Source organism: Sinocyclocheilus grahami, unplaced genomic scaffold (assembly GCF_001515645.1).
Source record: "Sinocyclocheilus grahami isolate Dianchi unplaced genomic scaffold, SAMN03320097.WGS_v1.1 scaffold89.1, whole genome shotgun sequence".
NCBI lineage: Eukaryota > Metazoa > Chordata > Actinopteri > Cypriniformes > Cyprinidae > Sinocyclocheilus > Sinocyclocheilus grahami.
In genome coordinates, this window is record NW_015505268.1 from 1284518 (window position 1) to 1299403 (window position 14886).

At 35.8% G+C, this 14886-nt stretch overlaps 1 protein-coding gene across 1 annotated transcript in view; it reads right to left on the reverse strand.

The window, feature by feature from the left end:
• Positions 1-14886, reverse strand: part of LOC107587110 (collagen alpha-1(XXIII) chain-like) — a 126743-nt gene that overhangs the window by 21988 nt on the left and 89869 nt on the right. Inside the window, exons 2-3 of the mRNA XM_016274753.1 lie at positions 2057-2101; positions 748-755 (exon numbers count right to left, since the gene is read on the reverse strand). Coding sequence (XP_016130239.1) covers positions 748-755; positions 2057-2101 — 53 coding nt within the window. The remainder of the gene's footprint in view (positions 1-747; positions 756-2056; positions 2102-14886) is intronic.

The following is a 14886-nucleotide window of genomic DNA, read 5'->3' on the forward strand; positions in this document are numbered from 1 at the left end:
GTTTTATGGGTTTATTAGTTGGATTAACAGCACCTTGCAGGATTATAAATGAAAACTTCAAGTGTTTTAGGGTTTCTTTACATTGCAATTGACTTCAGAGTAAATAAACTGGTGGACTTCTGCTCTACAGAAGACCAGAAACTAAACGTGAAAGTTAGCAAACCAACCTAAACTGTTAAAATGTTGAAAGCTGTCACATAATTTGACATCTGCAAGCATTAAACAGATGAACAGATGAATTCTTCATGACAGCCTGTTCAAATATGGATTAGAAACCACATATCTGTTTGCAACAAGGTGTTGATGGTGTGGTTTTAACCTAAATCTAAAGCAGGTGACAGACAGTCAGCAACCTGTTCTTACACTGTGTTACACTTTTGTTGGATACCAGAACTTTAATGCGGGTTTTGAATATTCTAGAACTTTAATATCAGAAGCACCATATCTTCTGAAGCGTTAGACTTTCAGCTGCTCTGAAGTGAATATCCCAGAACTTTGTTCTTTAAGCTTTATTCTGGAATCTCAAAAGAATGTTAATTTTTCAGAAGCTTAAATTTGAGGGTTCTGGACATTTAAAGTCAGACAAACTTGGTGCAAATATTCAGGATGCATGAAAGATTCCAGAACTTGAAGGCCCTTTCTCAGGTTTTATGACTCACCCTTCAAACGTTTTGTCAGCCTTACCACAATACAGAGCCCATATCTGCCTAATGTCATTATTTTGAAGTGTGAGGACAGGGTACTTACTGGGGGTCCTGAAAAATAAAAGAACAACAACAAACAGACCTTTAAAACAATTCAAATGTTTAATAACACAAAATCACACTTCTACTCTTTTAACAAAAAGGTAAACCTCTAAACCTTTTTTTTAATGTTCTTCGAGTTTTCTGAAATGTTCATCAGGTATGGTGTTATGACCCTCAGAGGAGACAAAGAAGTTTAAAAGATGTGTTGAGGTTTTATGCGTATTGGCGTATTTACTCACGTCTAGACGCTGGAGTTTAAAAGATAACATTCACTCAGCACAGTCAAGTTCTGACCATTGTGAACGAAATGGCTTCACCATTTGGAAAGCATTTAGGAGTGAGATGTTGAAAGAGAAAAATAATGAGAGTGTGTTTTACGGTTTAATTGAGCACATCAGAATTGTTTAGCAAAATGTTTAATCTTTTAATTGACGAGGGTTCTAATTAAACGAGCACTTTTAACGATTGAACTATCATGGATGTATACGACCAGCCTAATGTTTGCACTGATTAGACTGCTAAATATCTTCCAGCTTTCCAACCATATTTTCTCCCTGACACTAGAGAAACAAACAGACTGTTGTGCAACGGAGAGCCTCTTCCTCCATCCACCTCCACATTCGACTCTTCCCACCCGCTTTATGGCCCAAACTACAACAAGCAGGCGCAGCTAAACAGAACCACATCTAGCAGACTTAGTGACAAAACGACCCACTATCTCTATGTAAATAAAGTGCTCTGCCAACGTTTGAAGTTCCTCTCCCAGGGCAGCGGGGCTGGAACAAGTTTGAAAAACAGATGTAAAGAATTGCCATCCTGTCCAAATGCCAGTTGTGTGGGAACGCCGCAAACCCAGATTTAATCGGATATGGTCAGAAGGTGAATATAGGTTCTGCTGTACAAACTGTACACATTATCCAAAGATAATCTTATGGCATACTTGAGGTAATGGTGAGACATCATCTGGACACCTTCTTAAGCTTCACAAGCTGTACTGACGGCTTCTTCCGCAAGTGATGTGACACTGAATCATTCTTTTAATTAAAACCTCTCTCAATCTGTGCCCTTGAGAGCCATGTGTGTCTACAGCACAGCTCACTTAGAAATACATCAGCATCTTTATTTGTATGGCCGAGTCATCATCAGTCTTGAGTTTAATACCTCTGAATCATCTGAGGGTCTACGGTGACTCAAAACTACATTCAGTGAGGACTTCCTCCCAGTCACATCTAATGATTATGAATTAGGGACACTAGTAACAATGTTTATAGAAAAGTGCTGAGGAACATAAATTAAGAGATCGCACTCACCAGGGTCGCCTCTTCTGCCCATCCGTCCACGTTTCCCAGGAGGACCTGAAGTCAAGAAAGATGTGTAATGACTTAATACATATCTTACATAAAACAGTTTTTTGTTTTTTTTTGGAATTCATTTGACTTCCATTTACGAGTCATTACTGAGATTTCTGAATATATGGATTCATTAAAATGATTTTCCCATCAGATGATTGTAGAATCCTGTGTGAATGCAGAGCTGAAGTTGTAATGAACTTTCAAATATACGTTAGTTCCTCAAAGAAAAGTCTGGGTTACATTAGACAGTACAATCAAATCAAAACTTTAAAACATTTATTGTACATTTTAGTAGATTTTAATTTGATATTATTTTCATGACAATAAAAAAATTCTCATTACAGTAATGCAGCAATTAGCTCAATTTAGCTTTGGTTAACATGATCTTGTATTTTTATTTAATGTATATTTTATTTGTTTCAGATCAACGACAATTGGTAGACCCCCTGTTAAAGACTCCTGCTGTCATTTTAAAAAACCTGATTCTCATTAAATGTAATATAGTAATGAAAATCATCTTACCTAGACAAAGAGATTTTTAATATAAATAATACAAATTGCATGAATTAAATTCAGTACAACAAATGCTATGATGTGTTTTATTAGAATTGTACTAAATGACATGTTTAAATAATACATTTTTTGTTGTTTTACAGTAATGAATGAGATTTTTTCCCCGCACCAAAACAGCATACTGACAATGGGAGAGGGGAGTTTAAATTTGCTTAATTTTCATTAAAGTGGTCATGAACTGAGAAACCAAAATGTCCTGGATCTTTTGTCATATAACAGGTCATTGCACTATAAAAACTTTGTTGTTAATATAAACAGCTTATATTGAAGGCAGACTGCCAAAACGACAGAATGTAGAATGCACAACTCTATGATGTAATAGCGCGGATAAGCACTGCCTCCGCAGCTTTAGATCAACATCACTTCCTCAACATCACAACATAGCCTCGTCCACCGATTCGCGCATGTAGTGTTTACGAGAGAGGCGAATGTGCAGGTCTACGAAACCAAACAATAAAGATTGCTCTGAAGACAACAAGACTCTGTGCAGCGCCAAGTTGTGGAAAACAGCATTTGCATTGCCTTTCTTCTGATCCTAACGTTAGACGTAGTTTAACGTAGTAACAAACAAGGCACAACTCGATGGAGGATTCTCAAAAAGATTGAAACTAAAAGACTATGCTGTGCTCACTATATTGGATCCAACAGTAATGTCGCAACACAAGCGTGAGTAACTGTTTTCATTACGTGCCACTATTGCTTTGTCTCTTCTTACAGATTGTTTGATATGTATTGAGTTATTTATGCGTTTTTGACCTAAATCACAGCAGTGTACACTTTGTACGAATGTACGCTGTCAAACATACACAACTCTTAGCCAATCATAGCAGTGGGCGTTTACTTCTGGGTCTACAATCTGCCACGCCTGTTCAAACAGAGCGTTCTGATGAGGGGGGTTAAAAACAGGACAGAAAATAGCTTATTACTTCTAAATTATGTTTTTCGATGTAAAAATCTTGATAACATTATAAGTGGACCTCGGAGAACAGTACAAAATAAAAAGCAGAGGCAGTTCATGAAAAATATATATCATAATTATTATCTAAATATGTAACTATTTTCTTTATGCTAAATATCATTTCTTATTTTTTCATTTGATTTTGAGGTGAAATATGACCTGGACATGCTGTGACAGTTTTCACGAGATTCACACTAACAGAAGTCCATATGATCCAAACTTACGCAGGAACTTGACCTAGGCAGTAGAAAGGTATAAAAACAGCACTGCATGTGTGATGCAGAAACCAGGACAATTTCAGCTTAAATGATGGAAACAATCTGGATTAGGTGCAAATCCATTGTTCACAGACAAATGCAGATGAAGTATGCATATTAGTGCACCTCGCATCACTTCCTGTTCGTGTATATGTAAGTCAGAACAAAGCGACCAAGGGCATACCTCCCAGACGGTAGCCAGGCCCCCCTCCCCTCTGTTACTCTGGTTAACCGATTAACCCCCCCTTCTCTCTGTCCCCTGGGCACTAAATGTTCACACACAAATGCAGATGAAGTATGCATATTAGTGCACCTCGCATCACTTCCTGTTCGTGTATATGTAAGTCAGAACAAAGCGACCAAGGGCATACCTCCCAGACGGTAGCCAGGCCCCCCTCCCCTCTGTTACTCTGGTTAACCGATTAACCCCCCCTTCTCTCTGTCCCCTGGGCACTAAATCACTTCCATCAACCTCTTTCCCTCCTCTCTTCTTTAGGTACTGTGAAATAGAAACCATACCTGAGCGAGGCAGGAGAGGGGGATGCTGGGATGCTAACAAGCTCGGGTCGCAGACACACTTTTCTTGTTGGCATTATTGTTATTGTTCTAGGTTAATCAACCCCTGCTGGTTCAACCCCTATTAGAAAGATTGTCAAGAAAGGGTCTCAGGGTTTCACTTCCCTGGTGCGGTTCGCATTACGAAATCTAGAGCATCCGGCATCGTTATTGGAAAGTTCAAGGTACAATTCAACTTAAAGGAACAGTTCAACCAAAAATGAAAATTTGCTGAAAATGTACTCACTCTCAGGCAATCCAAGAGGAGGATGAGTTTGTTTCTGTTTTGGAACAGATTTGGAGAAATTGAACATTATGAATCCTTTGCAGTGAATGGGTGCTGTCAGAATGAGAGTCCAAAGTCCAAACAGCTGATAAAAACATCACAATAATGCACAAGTCATCCACACAGCTCCAGTCCATCAATTAACTCTTGTGGAGTGAAAAGCTGTGTGTTTGTAAGAAACCATTCAATTATTAAAACATTTGTAACTTAAAACCATTGCTTTCATTTTGCAGTTTAAATTCAAGTCCTCTATCCATAAAATTGCTTTCTCCAGTTTATGCCAAACACGTGGCTTTTCACTTCACAAGATGTTGGACTGGAGTTGTGTGGATTATTGTGATTTTTTAATCAGCTGTTTGGACTCTCATTCTGACGGCACCCATTCACTGCAGAGGATCCACTGGTGAGCAAGTGATGTAATGCTACATTTCACCAGATCTGTTCTGATGAAGAAACAATCTCATCTACATCTTGAATGACCTGAAGGTGAGTACATTTTCAGCAAATTGTAACTTTTGGGTGAACTATTCCTTTAAACTCTATCTGTGACATGTTGTTGATTAACACAGAAAATACATTCTACATCTCTGTCAGTTTGTAAAAACATGCTAAAATTAAGTTTATACTCGTAATGAAATTAAAATCTATTCAGCAAACTGTGTACTAACCAGGTGTTTCCTGCAATTTTTCTATCCATTATAAATTTAAAATCAGTGTGTGGCAAAACACAGTTACAGCCAGAAGTCTTGGTGAGCCCCCCTTCTCTCTGTCCCCTGGGCACTAACTCACTTCCATCAACCTCTTTCCCTCCTCTCTTCTTTAGGTACTGTGAAATAGAAACCATACCTGAGCGAGGCAGGAGAGGGGGATGCTGGGATGCTAACGAGCTCGGGTCGCAGACACACTTTTCTTGTTGGCATTATTGTTATTGTTCTAGGTTAATCAACCCCTGCTGGTTCAACCCCTATTAGAAAGATTGTCAAGAAAGGGTCTCAGGGTTTCACTTCCCTGGTGCGGTTCGCATTACGAAATCTAGAGCATCCGGCATCGTTATTGGAAAGTTCATGGTACAATTCAACTTAAAGGAACAGTTCAACCAAAAATGAAAATTTGCTGAAAATGTACTCACTCTCAGGCAATCCAAGAGGAGGATGAGTTTGTTTCTGTTTTGGAACAGATTTGGAGAAATTGAACATTATGAATCCTTTGCAGTGAATGGGTGCTGTCAGAATGAGAGTCCAAAGTCCAAACAGCTGATAAAAACATCACAATAATGCACAAGTCATCCACACAGCTCCAGTCCATCAATTAACTCTTGTGGAGTGAAAAGCTGTGTGTTTGTAAGAAACCATTCAATTATTAAAACATTTGTAACTTAAAACCATTGCTTTCATTTTGCAGTTTAAATTCAAGTCCTCTATCCATAAAATTGCTTTCTCCAGTTTATGCCAAACACGTGGCTTTTCACTTCACAAGATGTTGGACTGGAGTTGTGTGGATTATTGTGATTTTTTAATCAGCTGTTTGGACTCTCATTCTGACGGCACCCATTCACTGCAGAGGATCCACTGGTGAGCAAGTGATGTAATGCTACATTTCACCAGATCTGTTCTGATGAAGAAACAATCTCATCTACATCTTGAATGACCTGAAGGTGAGTACATTTTCAGCAAATTGTAACTTTTGGGTGAACTATTCCTTTAAACTCTATCTGTGACATGTTGTTGATTAACACAGAAAATACATTCTACATCTCTGTCAGTTTGTAAAAACATGCTAAAATTAAGTTTATACTCGTAATGAAATTAAAATCTATTCAGCAAACTGTGTACTAACCAGGTGTTTCCTGCAATTTTTCTATCCATTATAAATTTAAAATCAGTGTGTGGCAAAACACAGTTACAGCCAGAAGTCTTGGTGAGACTTTTTTCCAAAATGTTAAAAAATTCTTATCAACCTCAAACTTTTGAACAATATTGCTTGTTAACTTATCAACTTCTGTTTATTCCACCATCCTGACCAACATGGCAACAAAACCTGTTTGAAATCAAGCAGTCATACAATTCCATTTACTGCCGCTGAAATTACACACTTCACCTAATTGTTTTAGCAAAAATGAGCTTCACATTACTGCTTTGAAATCTCACCAGGACAAAGTGCACTGTTGAATTCAGTTGTAAATACATAAGTAAACAGTTTGTTTTTACAAACTGAGGAACTTGTTGAAGTTATTATCTAATGTAAACACCAGGACCTTATTGATGCTTAAATTAGAAACTGAACTCAAACTTGTATGAAACCTTCTTTCCAGAGGTTAAAGGTCACTGTAATAAGTGTATTGGAAGTTGCTTTCTACAAACCTGTCTGCTCTTTAAGATGCACTTTCAGCCTTTATCTTCAAACATTCTCTTTCTATTGCTCTCTCATGTTGTCTGTTCTATATCATATACGGCTTTCAGCTCAACTTCCCCTATTGTAATGACGTTCCAGGGTTTGTGTATGATAACACAAATCATTGTCAACATAGTGAAAATAGTGAGCCGTGGCTTCATCTTTGAGCTCTTCTGGCTTACTGCACTACACACTATCACGTTACAAAAGACCAAACCACAACGGCTATAAATACAAGTGTAACTATGTTCTTCACCAGCAGAGCCCATAAACACTATGAGGAACTGAGGCTGACGGCTCAATGCTGAAGACGCCGATGAAAGGGGCCTCTCGTGCTTTTTATCTGTCAGCATTTGATGAACTGTCTCATGGACAATTATCGTAACAGTAACAACTGCGAGATTAAAAACTTGAATCTGGATGCAATCGAGGTCTCCGGGGTTTTAAATATCTCCTATGTTCTCCCCTATAGCTGTCCCGTTACATTAACATTAAGAAATCGGATAATTGAGGTGTATCATTATTCTCAGCTTTGACGATCTAACCGCTCGAATTCCAATCCGATCGAGAAGGTCTGGTTCTTATAGTCACGCATAGGCTTGATTTAGCTACTGTGACATTTTGTCTTAAACTAATGAAAACGTCATTGTTTTCCTCCGACTTTGTGTTGGGTGCAATAACTGTTCGCAATAAGCGTCAACAGTGAAATCACAGAATTCGATCCTCTCAGTTTCTAAACCACAGCTGTGTTTTCCTCTCCAATATCTCTCGTTGACTAAATTAAAGTCTAAAAATGGAAAGGAAATGAAATTAATACCAGAATGTGTGTGTGGTTTCTGTTGGGGTTACACTGTGACAGCCCTTTGTCCTAGGAAAATTTTACATAATCTGTCTAACAGGAAGTTCACACATTATCCTATTATTCAATTATCCAACACTGGTAACTTAATAAAATAATATATTGAACTTAAACCAGTTCCTCTACATACCTATAGAAAAAACAACCATGAAATGGTTGAAACCACTAACTTTAAATGGGTAGTTGATTAATAACCCGGCTTATTAAAGTTAACCTAACCTAAAACCATTAAAAATGTTACTTGAAATAAAATGAAATATATCAAACAAAACCATAAACTTTTTGCTATCTCCTCATTTTCATTTATTTGAACTTGAAGTATTAAAATAACTAAAACTACATAAAATAAAACTAATAAATAAAAATGCTAACACTTTAAATGAAGGCCCTATTAGTTATGCATTAACTAACATTAACTAACAATGGGCAATACATTTGTTACAGTATTCATTAATATTTGTTAACAGAAGTTAATCAAATACAAATGTTCATTGTTTGTACATGTTAGCTCAGATCCTTTAAATAATATTACCAGATACATCTTTTGATTTTAATAATGTACTAGTAAATACTGAAAGATTAGTAAATGCTTTCATTCTTAGTTTTAGTAATGAAGTTAATTACCATCATTCACATATAGAACCTTATTGTAAAGTGTTACCATAAAATGTTTAAAAACTGCATATTAAAAAATATTTAAAAAATAATGTAAAAAATATTAAAAATGACAAAATCTCACAACAAAATTACTAAAAGTAACTAAACTAAACATGAACTAAAATTAAAGTGAAAACAGGAAAAAATACAATTTAATTCAAAATATTAACAAAAACTATTATAGTTTATTAACATTATAACATTTTGGGGGGTAATATGCATTTTAGAGGCTGTAAAGCTTTTCATTATGTTCAAACATCATTTAACTTTTTTGCAATTTACTTGACATGTAATATTTGAAATTAGAGTATGTAATATATATATATACACAGCATGTATATATATATATATATACACACACAGTGGGGAAAAAAAAAAAGTATTTAGTCAGCCACCAATTGTGCAAGTTCTCCCACTTAAAAAGATGAGAGAGGCCTGTAATTTTCATCATAGGTATTCAATAATTTAAGCCATTTTCATCACAGAGGCATTATTCATCGCACTTTAACTAACTGCTTTCATGTTCATGTGAAATGCAAAAACAGAGCGAGTTATTTGGCTTTCTGTGATGTCTGACAGGTGGTTTATGTTGACTGGAGGAGCTTGTAACAGAGCAGGAACTCTGACTGTCAAATCAAATACTGTTGCTCATGAGAGATCACGAACAGCTAAATAACAGAACTGAACTCAACCGTTTCAAATTAGGAGGGGAGGAGAGGAGAGGAGAGGAGAGGCATGTTTACAATAAATTGTTTTTGTACAATTTTAAATTAAACTGAGCTTTTTAAGTACATTATCATTTAAAAAATGTACATTTTAATCAATCTAATATTGACCCATTTACGGGTAAAAATTTCACCCTAAAATCAAGGGAAGCTAATTTTTTCCCCCTTTTTGTTTGCCATTAAAATTTTAATTATGACATTTATGTAAAAAATTTATAATCAATACAATATAAAATAAACATAATAACTACGTAAATCTATAAATATATGAATAAATGTATTATTTAATTTGATTTTGTTGTGAAATATAACCTGGACATGTTCCTGACATGTTTTGTCTGATTTATCCAGGTAGTGAATTTATGTTGTGTTGAAACAATTCTGATTCTAAATACCAAATAAATCTATTTAAAGTTTCAAACTTTGATTGATAATTTAATGTTTGTTTTTTTTCAAAATATATGTAGAAAATCAAGACTATATCTTCCATATTCCCATATTCTTTCACAGACAAAGCATAAAACAGCAACCAACATACATCGAAGAGATATTTGCCAGAATCCTTGTAATATATAAACTAATATGACAATAACCAGACCTTCATGCCTTGAACATGCTTGCTTTCTTGTCATGCTTTTCACGCACTATTAAACAAAAGTACAATTTTAGCATCACTGTTTCAGAGAACATGTGTAAATCTATATGATCTCTTCTTATGAACAGTGTTGAGCTGTACTGAATTAACTGCAAAAATACCTGGCTGTATTTCAGGCTTAAATATGATATGCAACTGCACAGCTTAATTGAGTTTCCTCCTATTTATGTGGCTTATTGGTGACTGTTTTATATTGTTTCAGCTTTGTTGACCAGCCAAAGAAGAGCAGATGAAACCTGGCCATCGGGTATTTTGATTTGAATAACACTGTTCGCTCAAATGATTTCAATAAAATACATATGATTTTTTTTCATAATAACCGTTTGTTAGCCCATTTTAACTTTAAACGTCCAAAAACTTTATATTTTTTATGCATCTGCAGCATCTGTGCGCATTTATTGTCCAACCACAGCAAAACAAACATGGATTTCACTTCCTCCAAACATGACCCGTTTAACATCGCTTTTGTGCAAAGATTAAATCAACAATTTAAGCCGCACTGCACCAAAAGAAACATATGGACCCCTCCATTAGCATGTAAATGTAATGCGTGCGGGTCGGCGTTTGCCCGTGTAAGTGCAGCTATTAGGAGTTTGGCCCTTGCGTGATGGAGTGTTAACTCGCTTGACCTCCAGATAAACAACTCTGTCCCTCCACCCCCAACCGCCTGGCAGTGAAACATTTCCATCTGTTTGTTGACGCTGGAAGTGTTGGTGTTTATGAGAGGGGCCGGACTCGACAGGGTCCCAGGCGCTCGTTGGGTGGCTCTCCCATTAGTACGAGTGATTATAATAGTGAACAGCGAGAGGATGTTCAGACTCACGCTCCATCAAATGCTGCATGACAAAAGCAGCTTGGGATCCAGGTTAAAAAGTCATGAAGTAGCTACTCATTAAGACAGGTAAGAGGTTAAAGTCATTAATCACGAATAGTCCTTACAATTTAGCGGCACAGGAAATGTGACTGCGCACAAATTGATAACACATTGCGTAAACCTGATATTTCTTACATGTTTTTAAAGTCATAATAAGCCCCATAATGATGTATTTATGTTATCTGAAAATCAGCAAGGCCACCGTGTTGTTTCTAATGGTTGTAAGTGATTGTTGTCTCTACACCACTCTGAAACAAGTTGACTGTAAGACTGTAAGATTTTCCTGATACAGTATAAACATAAGCGGAACATTCCAGTGATATAATCAAATCAGACTGCATCTGCTTTCTACAAAGGCGTTAGACCCATTACATCCAATTACAGTTACAAAACAACAGTCCAAGGTCCAAAATTAACACTCACCAAGTTTCAGATGCTAGAAAAAAACAAGCTTTGCAGTACAGTAAGTAAGGAGGCTTTGTACTGAGTGATTACAATGAGTTACTCGCCAGTTGGCTGAACATAATACATGATTAAAATAGAATTGGGAGAACGATAATCTGACCCTCATTCATTTCAATGACATTCAAGCCATCTACTAAGATCAGTCACAAAACCACATCATAAAAGACTTTGATCTCTAAAACTTTTACTTTAAACAGTTTTTCTTTCAATAAATAAACAAACATGAATTTCTATAAATAAAATAGATTTTATACATTTAAATATAAATTTAATAAAAATACATTTATGTAAAATTGGTCTGCTGCTACTTTCCTGTTTACTCCTGTGAAGCTACTTTGAAACACTCTGCATGTTATAAAGTGATATATATATTTCACTATTTTCAGGGAAATGCACAGCTAAAGTAGTTCCAGGCAGGTTTTGACCGCAATACATGTCCATATAACTTAGCCAAAATCTGTACAGTCTAAAACAGCAAAATAACCAATGTATATATACACTCTGTGTGTGTGTGTGTGTGTGTATATAAAGGGAATATTCTAGATAAGCTTTATTTACTGATTTATTTAGTTAGTTAGTTAGTCTAAAATAGATCTTCTGTCCACATCAATGTCATCTGTGGTATCTAGTTAAAAAAACACATGCGATGCAGCAAACAGGTACATGATCATGTGGTCTTGAGTCCCAGATTACACACTCATATTTTGGCGCTCCATTAAACCTAGTCTAGGCAAAACTCTAGTCTGAATGAGCGTGCAAGGTATGAAAGTCGGCTCAAAATGCATGAAAAACAGTCTGGACAATCATCTGCTTTAAAACTGCTTTACTGGAAGACTTAGTGATTTTCTGTGTTTTTAAATATTGCCGACAAACTCACACAATCTGAGATGAAAACTCGAGCACTAGACATTTTAAATAGAGCATTACTGCAGCCTGTTATCCTTAAATCAATTTCTGATGACAGTAAACCACAAGCTCAGGTTTTGGGGAAGCGGAAATCTTTTCAGCAGGTTTTAGTATTGATGTGAAAATCACTGTAAAGTAAGCCATGATTTTCTTATCTCTATTGGAGGAAATAATTTGTTTAACCATGCCTAGTGACCACAGCATAAGTCTGCGGGTATCATAACTGAAATGTGTGCTTTAACTTTGCAGCCACTTCAGCTGTTCATTGATAAAACATGTTTGATTGTGTAGCATTTTCAGTTTAACTACTAAGACTATAGGGGGCGATATGCAGTCTCAAGTAAATTTATAACTGGGATTTCATCTCATTAAATAGCATGAGAAGAAGATTACGAGAGGAGAGGAGTTTAGATTGACAGTGCTTCCTGTTCAGGGTGACCTTGGGAACATATTTACCTCCATGTTGTAATACTTGTGAAATGCTGCCAGATCACGAGCCTCTAAGCATTTCAGACATTTGGTTGTGCAGCCAAATAGAGTCAGACAAAGATGACTGCCTATCATTTACACCTCTGAACACCTAACTCATTGATTTCACAGCAGAGACTGCCAGAAGTCAGAAGCTTCAGTGAACAGCTCATTCCTCACCAGAAAACTGAGAAAGTGTGGAGAGAGTGAGAAAAAGAGAGAGACAGATAGAGAGAGAATTCACAGCATGTGTTGAAATTGCACAAACTCATATTATGATTGTCTAAAAGCATTACAGATCTACTATTTATCCCTGACCATCCTGATAAATTAAAAAATATATATTTAAAAGAATACAGAATAATATACATAATATAAAAAAAGGATTATAAAAAATAATGTAAAAAACAATAACAATGTTAGTCACATATTAAAATTTTTAATTCACCATTCTTATAGGTCCACTACATAATTATGGGCTCTCTATCACCATTTGTGGCTGAAACATAAATTTGCATGTTACTTGTGAAACATTTTTTACATTTTTATCAGAACAAATCTTAATAGCTCATAGTAAGAAAAAATATCTAAAAAAATATGCTCTCTGAGCTATACTGCATTAATGTCACCAAATAACAATTTGAGCAAAACACACAATAATAAATGATGAAGGACTGAAATTTTCCGTCAAATCAAACCTGACAGTACTGAATATAAATAATTATTGTAGGATTAACATTGGCATTTGGACTTGCACATACGGTTGTTGTTGTTGTTGTTGTTGTTGTTTTAATACGCTCAATATTTAATTTGTAATGAAAAATTTAATGAGAAATCATCCAAAGTGGATCTTTACGTGAATAGTTCAGAAAGAAAATACAGGGTTGCAGTGGCATGGGAGTGAATAAATTACCATTTTGAATTTCAAATATACTATTCTTCTCATATAAATGCAATTAAATGTATCTTGTGCAATTTAAATATAGTGAATTATTTTAAAAGAAAAAAAACATTCAAAAACGTGTGTATATATATATATATATATATATATATATTAAAGTCGGCATGAAACGGAAGTTGCGATTGTATTTTCTTCTCTGCTCTGACGTATATCCGAGTGAAACGGCATGTGAAATGAGAGGGCGGGACTTGATTTCATTCTTCGGGAATTGATTGGATGGTTGGAAGTTGGGGCGTTGCCAACAAAATGGAGGCAGATCTGAATGCCAGTTTGCAGTTAGTGGTGGGGGATTTCGCTCCACTGGATTCACCGCCGACACCCTAGCATGAATAAATGTTTTTTAATTTTTTATTGAGGATGATGACGACGATCAACGGCACAAAACATGCCTAAACAGCGTGCGTGCACAAGAGAGAGAGAGAGACGCCTGAACAACTGAGCACGTCCTCCATCAGGTTAAGTCATATTCATAAAAAAAAATAATTAGTTTGCGATGTTCTAAGAGGAATGCTGTCGTAATATCCTACTATCTTTTCAATGTTTAAGGGTAACGTACTCCCTTATAACTGGTGTCAGTGCTATAAAGTGAAGCATCAGCTTCAGCTTTTCCCGTCGTTTATTCCAAACGCCACTGATGTCATTGCAGCTGCTGGCAGTTCCAGATAGCTCCGCCCTTGCGCCATAGCTTGTGACCGGAAGAGTAGATGAGTCGTTTTGTGGGGGAGGGGAGGCTAACCTTTTTGATTAAAGATTACGAGGGCACATGAATTCATAAAAAAAAAATTATGAAGTCCATGGATAAATTATTTATAATAAACACTACAGTATTCCATTGAAAAATAAGAATTGTCCATTTTGATTTCATGCCGACTTTAATATATACATATTAATAAGCTCAACACTTAAATTCTAATGAAAAATTATATGAGAAATCCTTCATATTGGACCTAGTTCAATAATTCAAAAAGAAAATAGAGGGCTGGATTGACATGAGAGTGTAAAATAAACTACATTAATTAGACAATTCTTCTCATATTAATGCAATATTTTCATTCACCTTCTGTGATTTAAACTTAGTGAATATTTTGAAAGAAAATAAAACATTCAAATTACTAGTTTAAAATGAAAACAAGTCTGGAATGAAACACTATTTTTGTCAAATCTATCTGTGCCAGGCACACTTCACTCAACAAGATCA